The 12820-nt window shown below is 39.7% G+C and overlaps 2 protein-coding genes across 2 annotated transcripts; one reads left to right on the forward strand and one right to left on the reverse strand.

Moving 5' to 3' along the window:
- Positions 1-406: 406 nt before the first annotated feature.
- LOC133721403 (carrot ABA-induced in somatic embryos 3) lies at positions 407-1274 on the forward strand. Its single transcript, XM_062148005.1, has 2 exons — positions 407-635; positions 742-1274. Exons 1-2 carry the CDS (start codon positions 503-505, stop codon positions 966-968), a joined length of 360 nt encoding a protein of 119 aa, XP_062003989.1. The 5' UTR covers positions 407-502; the 3' UTR covers positions 969-1274.
- Positions 1275-1499: 225 nt separating this feature from the next.
- Positions 1500-6178, reverse strand: LOC133721402 (chlorophyll synthase, chloroplastic). Its single transcript, XM_062148004.1, has 15 exons — positions 5996-6178; positions 5741-5785; positions 5524-5618; positions 5215-5302; positions 4517-4602; positions 4344-4430; positions 4179-4244; positions 4007-4090; positions 3831-3892; positions 3369-3444; positions 3214-3276; positions 3049-3130; positions 2581-2657; positions 2347-2394; positions 1500-1894 (listed from the first exon to the last, which is right to left on the reverse strand). The coding sequence occupies exons 1-15, from the start codon at positions 6099-6101 to the stop codon at positions 1832-1834; spliced, it is 1128 nt and encodes a 375-aa protein (XP_062003988.1). The 5' UTR covers positions 6102-6178; the 3' UTR covers positions 1500-1831.
- Between the last annotated feature and the right edge of the window lie 6642 nt (positions 6179-12820).

Here is a 12820-nt window from a genome sequence, read left to right on the forward strand (position 1 = left end):
GAAAAAATGTTGGTGATGAGTAAATTATAGCGGTGATGAGATACTGAGATGTGCCTCTATAAACAGAACGAGATAGACCGTCACAATCCCTCAAACCGATCCCCAACCCCCTTTGTGAAACAATACGCGCTGATCTTCATCTCCATGCCTCGGCGACCGTGTGGTTAGAACCAAAAGCAAATCACCGCGTCACCAAATAGCTATGGCCTATGGACTCGTGTCATGCTTGCTGCATCACTCGATTGACCAAAGCACCTGCGTGGCGCTGAGGCATAGCTCAACACCTCCCCATCAGCCGCGTCTACCCTACTACGTGTCAAGTTTTCCTATCTCTGCATGCCCTCACTCTCCATAGTAACAGTAGTAATACAGCTTTATATAAAGGCATGTGTGAAGTAGCAGAAACAGCTTATATATCTTCGACGTGAAGTACTCAGAAAGCAAGCAGTGTTTGTGAGAAGTGAGAAGTAGCTTAGCAAATTCGAAAAGAGTGAGAGAGAGAATGGCATCGGAGCAGGAAAGAAGGGATCCACAGAAGAGACAAGAGCTGGACGCGAAAGCCAGGCAGGGAGAGACTGTTGTTCCTGGTGGAACTGGTGGCAAGAGCCTTGAAGCTCAAGAACACCTGGCTGAAGGTACAATATAACATTTCCACTATGTGTTTGTTTTCTGTTTGTGAATTTTCATGGAAATGAGCTCTGATTTGGGATAATGTTGTGTTTATGTGATGGTGGTGGTAAGGGCGCCAGCGTGGAGGCGAGACCAGGAGGGAGCAGCTGGGACATGAAGGGTACCAGGAGATTGGTCACCACGGAGGCGAGACCAGGAGGGAGCAGATAGGTCATGAAGGGTATCATGAGATGGGGAAGAAAGGAGGATTGAGCACCAAGGACAAGTCTGGAGGAGAGCGTGCTGCTGAGGAAGGGATCCCAATTGACGAGTCCAAGTACAAAACTAGGACTCCTTGATGTGTGTTCAAAGCTCATGGCGGCTTCTGACTAGGCTTTTGTTTTGTGTTTTCTTTTCTGCGTGTCCTGTAACGTAGAGTTGTAGAAATGGTTCCCAGTGTCTTCGTAGGAAGGTGTACGTGGTGCTTCTGTTCATGCTTCCCGTTCAAGTTTGTAGATGTATTCGTGTCTTATGAGTCCTAAGAGAAGCACCTATGTGGGTGACTTCTTGTTGTAAGTTGGGTTTTTATTTTGAGTGTCGACATTGTTTAAACATCCTTCCAAGTTCCCCAGTGAATGCATTTCTTCTTCTTAATTTCTTGTTAACATTAAAGCTATAATCCCGAGGTACCGAGTATCTCAGATCTCTACAAGTATAGTAAAGAATTTCATGTTCTGCACTCCAATCAATCAACTTAGCAAATCTGTGGAAGTTTCACTTCCAATTCTAGTATCACCTTGTTTCATGTCGGAAGAACAGAACAGTTATAGCTCCTTTTGGACGGAAAGTGAATACTGGAAAACCATGGTAAATATAAACTGTCGTTCCAGTGAAACAAAGTCGAAGTATGAGGAGCACTTTATTAAAATAACGGAGGCAGGGTAATTGGGAAATATAGCAGGTTTCTTCTTTCGCAATGGTTTTTAGTTGATTGAAATCACAAGTACCATATATACAACAAAAACTTCCTATTGTGACACTGAGTAAAGAAAAAAACTAGCGGAAAAATATATTGCTTTCACGCAAAACTTCCTTTCAACAAGGCAAGACATACATGAGCACTAGCTGTTCTATCCGACTGGCAGAGTTGTGCATTTGGTGGTGTGTTGTTTACTTTCTTTTCTCTCTCTCTCTTTCCAAAGCGCCATGTCTGTTTGAAATATCAATGACTGGTTGCTAAAGCTGTTACCAGAAGACCAAGTACAAGAAATGGCTGCGCGCTGGCCTGAAATATACAAACAGCAGATTTGAACTTGTGGAGAGTGACATCAAATTGGGGTCACATTATGTTAAATAAGACCACTCTGAGAAAGCCGTGTGATCTATAGAAGCTCATATCATGAGAAGGGCCTGACGGGCACATGTTATAGGTAATAGAGACTAAATGCTGGTCCATCTTCTTAGCGCTATAATGTTCGAAAGCTGAGTTTAAATTTATGTTTAGATTCAAAATAATCTGTTGGACTATGAAAGAACATTTATTATGGAACACAAAGGGTATCTATAGAAAAAGGAGCATTTTGATTAAGCAAGTGAAACCCATCGTATTGGGAATAATGTAATCCCCGTATTGATGTCATTAGCACAAAACCTTGTTAACCGAAGTGCAATGAAAAAGTAAATCAAATTTATTATTTTATATTCATAAATATGTGGAATAGGGAAATGAAAGAATACCTGATATTTAACATCATACTTGACAGGGTCTTTGAGAAAATACTTGAACTGCAGAGTATAAAATTTGGTATAAGCAAGCAGTTAAACTGAATGATACCTAAAACTATTGATCATCAATATCTACCATTCTAGACTAAGATCATGATACATACCTTTAAAAAGTAAGTATAAATAAAATTGGTATTACACCTTTCTCATTTGATTGAATCAACATTTTTCCTTTCTATGATTTACCTGGAAAAAGACTTGGGGAGCTATCAAAGCAACTAGAGCTAATGCATAGTATGGTTTACCAGCCCCTAGCAGATAACCTGCAATCATCAACAGATGGCCCAATGAGGCAGACTCATAAAATTAACTATGCAAACCATCAAGGGATAACAAGTTATCCTAAAACAAAATTGTTAAAGACAATCAATATTCTCCATTGAACAGCTTATCTACAGCTTGATATGGCTGTAATGATATGGCTATAATTGTTCATCAGTTTTGATATTGTTGTTAATGCATCAGTTTTGATATTGTTGTTGATGTAGTTTTATTGCTTCATGTAACTGTCAATACATACTGCTATATAATGTACAGAATGTAAAAGCACAGATTAATAAGAATCAATTTCTACATGGTAATAATACACAAGTCCAAGAATCACAAAAACTAACTTCAACATTTCTAATCTCTTTACAAATCAATACAACATACCAGCAATCGATAGCTGAGTTATGTCGATGGCACCCACGCAAATCCATTTTGCAGTTTCAGAACCAAAAGCTACGGGGAGTGACTGCAAACAGCATCACCACATGTAATGTCACATCATCCGGCATCTAAGTTGTTTACAGTACTGTAATATAGAATATAACAGACCTGAAGTCCCAGTGCTCTATCTCCTTCAACACTTTTGAAGTCATTTACAATAGCAATCCCCAACTGAAATATTCCCAACAAGAAATATATGATGTTACTTGGATCAGATTATGTAATTGTAAGCACATGTTAAGATACTTCTTTCAGTAACATACTCCGGCAATGCTGTACAGGAGTGTGAGGACAATTATGTCAGGTGTAAGGGTTCCAAATAATGCCTGACCAGCCCACCTAGCAATAGGAGATTGGAACAAAATTTGTCACCAAACACAGTAGATGTCCAACCAGCTTCTACCAGTTAACCAAACTACAAGAATATAATGGTGATAATTCATGATTATCAAGAAAACTGGGACTATTACACCAGTAAAAGTTACAGGGCCTAATAATTGTCCCTTCAAGGATTCCTATCCATTGCACGAACAGGGATGATAACCATCCAATTCAATTTCTTGGGTGACTGATTATTTTATAAATTTCAAGCAAAATATAGGAAATGCTAATCATTTTGGCATCTTATTTACAAAAGGACCTCTAAACAAATCACCACTAACATCTGTATGAATCATGTTAATTCTAATTAGTTACTAAAGAATACTATGTATAGGATATGATACCATGGCAAACCGATATAACTTGCTCCAAGCGCAAAATTTCCAATCCATCCATTTTGTTTAAGCTGCAACAGATCAGGAAGCTTTGTCAGGGCTTAAGCAAAGTCTCTTCTCGAACATCAAAGCACTTTGGTAATTAAATGCAGGAAAGAAAGAAAAGAATTAAAAGAAAGCACTACCTTTAGAGGTGGAGCAGAGTAAATGTACGATAGCAAGGATCCACCCAGAGCAAGGTAAAAGACTATTGGGAAATCATGTCCTGCCTAAAAAGGAGACCATTTCATCATTGAAATCCATCCAAATATATTTACACGGGTGAACAAGAGCCAGTCCACCATTTACATTACTTACCCACACATCCAATATACCAGCCGAGACAAGACCTCCTAAAAGCAGTACCCAGATTTGAGTAATAACCTGAGGGAATTCAGGAACGAAAAACAAGAAAGAACAAGATAAGAAAATTCAGTCACTGCCCTGGTTATCCATACATAGTTCAGTGAGTTACATCGTTACCTCATTCTCAGATATTGCCCCCGAGGGAATTGGACGATATGGCTCATTGATTGCATCAATCTCTCGGTCATACCAATCATTTAGTGTCTAAAGAAATGACAAGGGAGCCATTAGAGTATGAATCTCAATCAATCAGAAGCAAAACTTAAACTTTTCACCTCTAGACAGTGTACCTGTGTGTAGCCAGTGAGAAAAGGGCCAGACATTGACATACAAAGTATAGATTTGGCAACATCCTCCAAATTCCAATGAAAATTTCCTGCAACATGGAAAAACGGCCTCAAACATTATTTATGGACCGAGGGAAGAAATGTTGTAAGTATTACTAGAATTCCATCATTACTTCTTTCAGTAAATAATAGATGGCACCCTATAAAAGCATTTAATCACTCACACACCATATACTAGCATAGATGCTCTGACTAATTATTTTGAAGTGGCAGTTCTCACTGTTAATGTCAAGGGATCCAGAAATCCAAATAAATGACCACACTAAGTAGGAAAAAAAAAAGTATTCTGGCAGGTGTGGTCTTTAAGAATGAACAGATTAACATTATTGTTGTGGTCCGTAAGATATTTTAGTGTTAACTGACCAAACCAAAGACAATTTCATCAATGAAAGTCAGAGAGTGAATGGTATATTAAGGATTAACAGCATATGCACCTGTAATGTGACACTATTACTGCAAAAAACTCGAGAGATTTGGAAAGACCAATTGAACAGGTGGGAGACAGGAATACTGTTTTGCATGGGAAGTTGTTTGTACAAGACTTCAGTAGCTAGATAAACAATTGCCACTCATGAAACCAACATTATAAGATAGCTAGAAATTATTAAATGAAAGGCCCTCAGGACATGCAAAGAGCGTACCGGATGCAGCAGCTCCGCAAACTACTCCCCATACCAAAGGAGGCCAAGTAACAGGCTTGGTTAGCTGAAGACGAATCTTCCATTTATTCTGTACAGAAAAAATCACAGTCTCAAGTCAACTCTCATCCCATACGACTATAACTTAATATCCACTTCAAGAAGCATTTCAACAAATCCTCATATTATAATTTCCATCAAAACAGTTGCCATTGTGTAAAAATATCAATAAAGTTATGATCCAGCTCAACGAAACTTCAGCTTCTAGCTTTCATGTAAAAAATACACAACCAGCCAGCATTGATGACTTACAGTTTCTTGAGAAGCTCCTTTGATTCCAAGAAGCTGATTAAAGCTCGAACCACCACTCGCCGGTGCCTTATCCGGTGCCGCCTGAGATTTAATTTCTGAAAACAACACACATAGCAACCTTATCAATCCACAAAACCTTTCACTACAATCCACCTCCATTTCATCAAATCAAAAAAAAAAAAGTAAAAATAGATAGAAGCTCAGTATGATAATACACCTTCATTCGTATCAGTCTCTGCAGCCCTAACTGTAAATCTCCTCCCTGAAAAATTCCCCAACTCTTTTCAGCGTAACGACAAATCGATGATGTCAAAGTCAATTGCTAAATCGCACTGAAAACTAACTAAGATTCGAAAGATTGAGCATGATGCTTCTCTATTTCAAACAATGCTTTCTGCAACTTGAATTTTTCTTGAGCAAAACAAACGGAGCAGTAAAGGAGTGAGTGAGAGACAGAGAGAGAGAAACTCACTGGAAAACGAAACGGAAATCGGCGCCAAAACGGAGTGAGTACGAACTCGGTTGGCGTTAGGGTTCGAAAATCTAGCGGACGGCACCGTATTGAGTACGGACGCCATTGATAGATGCTGCAGAGAACTGAACTTGCTGAAGAGAGAAGAGCTCACTGTGCGCGGACTAGCCGATAACTCTACCTGTGAATAATATTTGAAGAAGGAAAGAGAAAGTATATGGTGTAATGTGTTGTACAGCTTTAAGCTGTACTCGCTTACGTGGCGACGGATGAGTGGGGTGGTTGACTGAATCGATCCTCGGACAAGTAAAATTTGACGAACATTGACTCTCTGTCATGCCAGAGTAGTAAATACTGGACTGTTGCGTGATTAGGATTTAATCGATGTGGGTTAAGGTTGCTATATGAGGCTTTAACACGATCAAGGAAGCTTTGGATTTTTGTCTAGTTTGATCTTAAAGCATGAGGAAATAGCTACTAAGCGACTTTGAATGAAAGTAATGTTGATAATTGTTTTTTTTAGGGTTTTTGTCCATTTACCCCATTTTTAGAGATTTTTTTCCCACTTACCCCATTAAGTTTTTTTAATTCTCTCTTACCCTATAATACTCTATTAAGATTTTTTTTTTTTGTTTTTAAAATTTTTTAGTACCATTTTACCCTCACCCATTTGAAACTTAGAGAGAGAGAGAGAAATCATAAGAGACTTCGCCGGAACCCGGTCACCGGCCGCCGAAATCCTGCCAACTTTCGCCGGATTCCGGTCACCGGTCGTCGCCCACCGGATTTTGCTGAAAATCTCACAGGAAAGGTTTTTTTTGCCCCCAATAGACATCTATTGCCCCCCCAATAGACGACTATCAGCCATGTATTGCCCCTAATAAACGTCTATTGGGGGCAATAGAGGTTTATGAAACCTCGCCGGAAGTCTCCAAAGAGGTTGTTGTAGATCTCATATGGGGTTGGAGAGATTTATTGCCCTCTGAATAAACATGTATGGCCCCCCAATAGACGTCTATTGCCCCCCAATAGATGTCTATTGCCCCCTAATACCCATTTATTTCTTAAAATTAGACAAATAAAACTTTGATTAAAGAAAAAAAAAGAGGAGATTACATCAATTTAAAACGTCTATTGCCCCCAATAGACATTTAAAACTTTTTTTTTCCTTCTTTTTCTGTCCCATTACTTAAAAAAAAAAAATTTGATCGCCCACCCAGAAAATGATCTGGGCACCCACCTATCTCTCTCACCTTCAACTGTAGCAACCATCTGTGGTAGTAAGTGATTGTAGCACCTTTAATTGCTCGAACCACCGGCATGAACACCCGCGCCGACGAGACTGCAAGCGTAGTCGCTGACTTCAACGCCGGAGTCGCCGAAAACCGCCGAGCTGGGATGGCAAACTTGCACCAGTTAACGAGATAGATTAAGTGGCACCAAGCCACTGGAGTTCAGAGGATAAGGTTACTTGAAAGCTCAGTCATTTTTCCCAATCAAAATCGCATCTTGAACGCAATTGAAATTGATCAAACCCATAAGGAACCGACTAATACCCAGATGCTAAAATGCCACAATTACCTGTTTGATGATGAAGAACTAGTAAGACCAACGACGATGAAGACAAAATTGAGGTTGTCGATCTTGAAAGAGAGACTGACGATCGAGTACGTTGGGGCGATGAGTGAGTGTGGAGCGAGTCTGGAATTTTGAGAAAGAATTTGTGGACGAAACTGGAAATTTGGAGCCCAACACCGAAACAGTCGCCGATCTCTGGCCTGAGGTGGTGGTGATGCTGCTCGTCGATCGAAACGCCGCAGCCGGCTTTGCGGCGACTAGGATCGGACTACACCGGCTACGAAACGGTCGAAACCAGCTCCAATGTGGCCGGGTCGGACTTCACCGGCTGCGAAACCCACTCTAATGTCGCCGACCCAATCCTTCACCGGAGAGAGAGCGAGATTCTTGTTGCTCAGTCCTTCCCCAGAGAGAGAGAGATAGAGTGTGTGTGTGTGTGTGTGTGAGTCAGTCGTGCCGGAGAGAGAGGAGAGTGGCATAATTTGTAATTTATTAATTAGGCTGAGGGTAAAATTTTCTTTTTACGTTAAATTTGGTTGATGAGAATAAAAATCTGTTGATGGGGTAAGTGAGATAATTTTATTCAATTTTTGTGCTTTGGGTCAAGGACCCTTTTTTTTATATGGGTTCTTGACCCAAAGTAAAACAATGAGCAAAAGTTATCCCAATTACCCCAGCACACATTTTTATTCTCACTTACCCTGTTTAAAACAAAATGACAATTTTACCCTTGACTTAATTAATTAATTACAAGTGACCCTCCTTCTATCTCTTTCTCCTCTCTCCCCGATCTGCAACACTCTTTCTCTCTCCCCATTCTCCGATATGCACACTCTCTCTGGTTACGAAGCAAGTGCTCCTCCTATTTCTTCTTTCTAGTAAATCCCTCTTCGCCTCGGGTTTGGTAGTACTTATGTGTCGAAAGCCACTGAATTGTCGCCGGAATTCGCTATCGAGATCGCCGGGTTCTCTGGAGAGGTCGTCGTTTCAGCGATTAGCAACGGAGGCGAAGATTTAGGGATTTTTAGAGCTTTTCTTATTGCTCTGTCGCACAGTTTCCCTCCAATTTTTCCTATGGATGCCGAGAAGCTAATTGAGTGTGTGGTGGTTTCCGGCAATCAAGAGGTCAAGTTACGGCGATCTCGGAGACAGAGCTCGTTGAGGTTTGTGCCTGGGAGGGTTTCTCAGAGTTTCGTTTAAGCTGATGGGCTCGATAGGTTTTGGAATACCAGATACACCGAGAGGTTAAGTTACGGCACTTTAGCAACGAAGGCGAAGATTACACGGACTGCATCCATTTACTCCGCTCCAAATGACCGACGGTGGCGGCAAGAGCAGCCCTGAAAGCATTATGTGTCAAGAGAACGATGATTTGGTGCCCAGAGCTTTTTCTGGGTGGCCAAATCAGATTTTTTTTTTTTAAGTAATGGGACAGAAGAAAGAACAAAAAAGTTTTGAATGTCTACTGGGGGGGGGGGGCAATAGACGTTTTGAATTGATGTAATCTCCTTATTTTTTTTTTTTTTTTCTGTAATCAAAGTTTTATTTGTTTAAATTTATGGAGATTAGTTCCCATTCTGGCGACTGAAAGTCATATTGGGGGGCAATACTTGGCTGATAGTCGTCTATTGGAAGGCAATAGACGTCTATTAGGGGGCAATACCGGCCACCAGAATTTTCTGAAACTCTCCCCGCAATAGATGTTTATTTGGGGCAAAAAAAACATTTCCGATGAGAGTTTCAGAAAATTCTGGTGGCCGGTGACAAGATTTCGGCGGCCGATAACCGGAATCTAGCGATCGGTGACCGGAATCCGGTGAAAGTTGGCCGGATTCCGGCGGCCAGTGAACGGGCTCCGGCGAAGTCTCCTATGATTTTTCTCTCTTCCATTTTCTCTCTCTCTAAGTAACAAAATTGTGAGGGTAAAATGGTATTTAAAAAAAATAAAAAACAAAAAAAAAATGTTAATGGGGTATTAGGGAAGACCTCCTTAGAGTGTTTTAGGTAAAAGGGAATTAAAAAAACTTAATGGGGTAAGTGGAAAAAAAATCTCTAAAAATGGGGTAAATAGACAAAAAATCTTTTTTTTTTTTTAGGGGGAGGTAGGGGAAGACCCCTACACAATATTATTAGTATCATTAGGCTGCGGAGGGGACAAAGAACCTATACTCCGGGCAACACTAGAAGCATGACAAATATCCTCGTAGAGAATATCTTGAATAATAGTAGAATTCTCATCTAACCAAAACTCATCAATATAAGAACACCTAGCAAGTTGTGCTAATCTATTAGCCACGCTATTTGCTTCACGATAGATGTGTTGCACTAGTATCGAACTGAACTCCCTCAAGTAAGACTTGCAATCCTCTACCAGTCGACCCACCTCAGAGAAATCTTCATCTGTATGCGCATTTGCCGTCGCAAGGACTGAACAATCGCACTCTATTTCGACGTCATCCCAACCTTCATGAATCAAAATGAGAAGACCAGCCCGTAATGCTTCTGCTTCCATGTGTATTGCAGAGGCAGCACGTTGAAACTGATAACTTGTTACTTGATTTCAATTAAGATATCTTAACGAAATAGTAAAAGCAATGATTAATTTCAGTTTACCCCCATGAGGTTTAGAGGTGTCATCATTTCACCCCCTCTATTCTCAATTCTGAATTTTTACCCCCTAAGCTATAGCCGTGTCTAATTTTTCAGATTTCGTCCAAATTAGAAATTAACTCTAATAATAGGGCCCACTTTAAAGGCTAGAATTGACCGTATTATATAATGGGAAACTTCATATCCTATTTTAGGCCATTTGACCAAGAGTGGCTTGGTTAATGTATGACGAGGATGATGGAATTATGAGGCTCGATGCCTAATTGACATTCTGAAAATGACTATATCTTTAAGTGAATTTTTTTCTAGAGTGAAGGTCAGACGTTCATTTATAATTTAACAAGATTAATTACACTTTACACATAATGTCGACCCACTTCGAAGGCTGTGAAAATAAAATTACAAATAATTCCAACATTTTCAAGCCATGTATGAAACTCGGCTAATTGAAAGAACTTAAATACAGGTTGCTAATAAACGACATATTGCTCGCGCAAATCGATCTCCACCATGCCATCTGCTTCTTCTTGCACACTTTGATCTTGGAACAATGAGCAAGCACTTCAATCTTGGGCTTGTTCTTCAACCTTAGAAGGATACTCTTCAATGCACGCCTTCTTCCCAAGTTGGAGAAGGCCAACAACAGCTCGCCGGCAGACACACACTGCATCTAATAATAAAGAGCAATACCCTTTCAAAAAAATAAAGAGCAAAAATTTAAATAAGAACAAAAATAAAAAAGGAGGAAAAATCAAAGTAGAAGAGATCGAACAAATAAATTTTCAAGTTCGTCTTCATACATATATATAATATGTCTGTATGTATGTATATAATGTGCTAGCTCCCTCCTAGGTTGTGGTCCTCTGTACTTCTGTGTAGCGTGCTCCTTTGCATAGTTGAAAGCCTTTTCCATTAATTACTATTGACTAGTATTGACTTTGTAAGAAGCAAGTACAGATTATTATGTACTGAACAAACAACAGAGAAAAAACAAATTCATAGCAGTGGAACGAATTCCGGAATTCATATTGAGAAGCCTATCTGCAGTAAGCAAAACCTGCAGTAAGATGCTTCTAGCTTTTCAGGATTTCGAAAACAGAGGGCGTCTTGCTATTAAACATCATTTTGAGTTTTCGCAAAGAATTTTTAGACTACTATCTGGGAAAACAAAAGTACGTGAGTGAATGGACAGAAGTAAACAGTAGCACTCGCATTTTCATGATCTGCCTCGAGCACCCGAAATCGATCTCAGGGCCGGCAGTGCATGGACTCTGTCCACTTATATACAGAAATGATCTAAGAAATTGGTACTGACTACAAAAGTTATAATAATGGACATGTCTTTCAACTATGGGAAGGAGCAACCCACGGAGAAGCAAATATTTTTTAGTTTCTGTGGTTGAAAGAGCATGCATATATATAAACATTCCTGGGTTTTTATGGAATGGATGGAATGGTTCATATGTTTCGGTGCGACGTACTTATATATGGGAGTCCAAGCCTAATCTTCTTGAAGATCTGTGAGTCTTTCTATTTTGGAAAGGTGCAACTGTCTTTCAACGTTATAAGTGGGAAGCTAGTTGATGCAACTCATGCAAGGATGGGAAAGTAAGCATTTATTAACTGGATGAGCCGAGCAAACAAGATAGAGAGATAATTAAATAATAGTACTTCTGGGGACCTTCAACAAAGTTATCAAACAGAGGATTTGACATGAACAAACAAGAGAGAGAGATAATTAAATAATAGTACTTCTGGGGACCTTCAACAAATTTATCAAACAGAGGACTTAACATGAATTTTTCATGAACTGCACTTCATCCTTTGAAGAAGATTTCGTTCGTAGCAAAACTGATCAGTAACTATATATATTAGCTTAAAAATAGATATTTTCAAAATTATTTTTTGAAATCGATGTATCGAAGAAGAGTCTGAATAGTGAATATTGCAAGGAGGTTAGAATTGATTTGCGCAGAAATTATAGACTACCTTTCTTGCTGACTTTCGTAATGGGATTAGGGTTTCACCAAAGAAGGGGCCAGTGTTTAAACCTGTTAATTGACTTTGCTAAGGAGTTTTGGATGCTTGAAGGCCAATACCTGTGGCCTAAAAATTAATGAAGTCTGCTCTATTTTAATTAGTCCATTATGGCTAGCTGTAGTTTCCTTGTTTAAGAAAGGATTTAGGGCTTAGATTTCCCTAAATCTAAGGGGATTTGCAGCATAAATATTGTGGCTTACAAGATTTTCCTTGTTCATTATATTCCTAATGGAAATAGAATCTGGTGAAAATAAGAAAAATATCTTTTTTTGGTTATCAATAATTGACTACCCACTCGGGGTCGATAGTTGGATTTAGGCCTTATGCGGCCTTCAAGAAACTTCACGGTTCTTGGAGATGAGCTATTCTCACTCTAGTCTAACAGTCGCTCGGAGAAGAAGTCAAGACGCGCATAAGACATATCAGCGAAGCTCCAGTAACATTACACCAAGAAGGTGTCGGCACACCCCACAGAAGCAACAACAACACGCAAACTACAACAGCGGTCAAAATGAACGGTTTGCCGCCTATCAAAGGCACGTCAAACAGACTTTGCTTTGGGAGTTTGGGGAAGTTTAATATTCAATGAAGGGCTTA

The sequence above is a fragment of the Rosa rugosa genome, chromosome 7 (assembly GCF_958449725.1).
Source record: "Rosa rugosa chromosome 7, drRosRugo1.1, whole genome shotgun sequence".
NCBI lineage: Eukaryota > Viridiplantae > Streptophyta > Magnoliopsida > Rosales > Rosaceae > Rosa > Rosa rugosa.

What these genes read in the sequence shown, in the direction of transcription:
- LOC133721403 (XM_062148005.1), top strand. Translation starts at nt 503, where the DNA reads ATGGCATCGGAGCAGGAAAGAAGGGATCCACAGAAGAGACAAGAGCTG. An exon ending in TCAAGAACACCTGGCTGAAG is followed by an intron (nt 636 to 741) that starts GTACAATATAAC and finishes GGTGGTGGTAAG; the next exon opens with GGCGCCAGCGTGGAGGCGAG.
- LOC133721402 (XM_062148004.1), bottom strand. Translation starts at nt 6,101, where the DNA reads ATGGCGTCCGTACTCAATACGGTGCCGTCCGCTAGATTTTCGAACCCT. An exon ending in ACTCTGCTCCACCTCTAAAG is followed by an intron (nt 3,893 to 4,006) that starts GTAGTGCTTTCT and finishes GATCTGTTGCAG; the next exon opens with CTTAAACAAAATGGATGGAT. An exon ending in AACTCAGCTATCGATTGCTG is followed by an intron (nt 2,658 to 3,048) that starts GTATGTTGTATT and finishes TGATGATTGCAG; the next exon opens with GTTATCTGCTAGGGGCTGGT.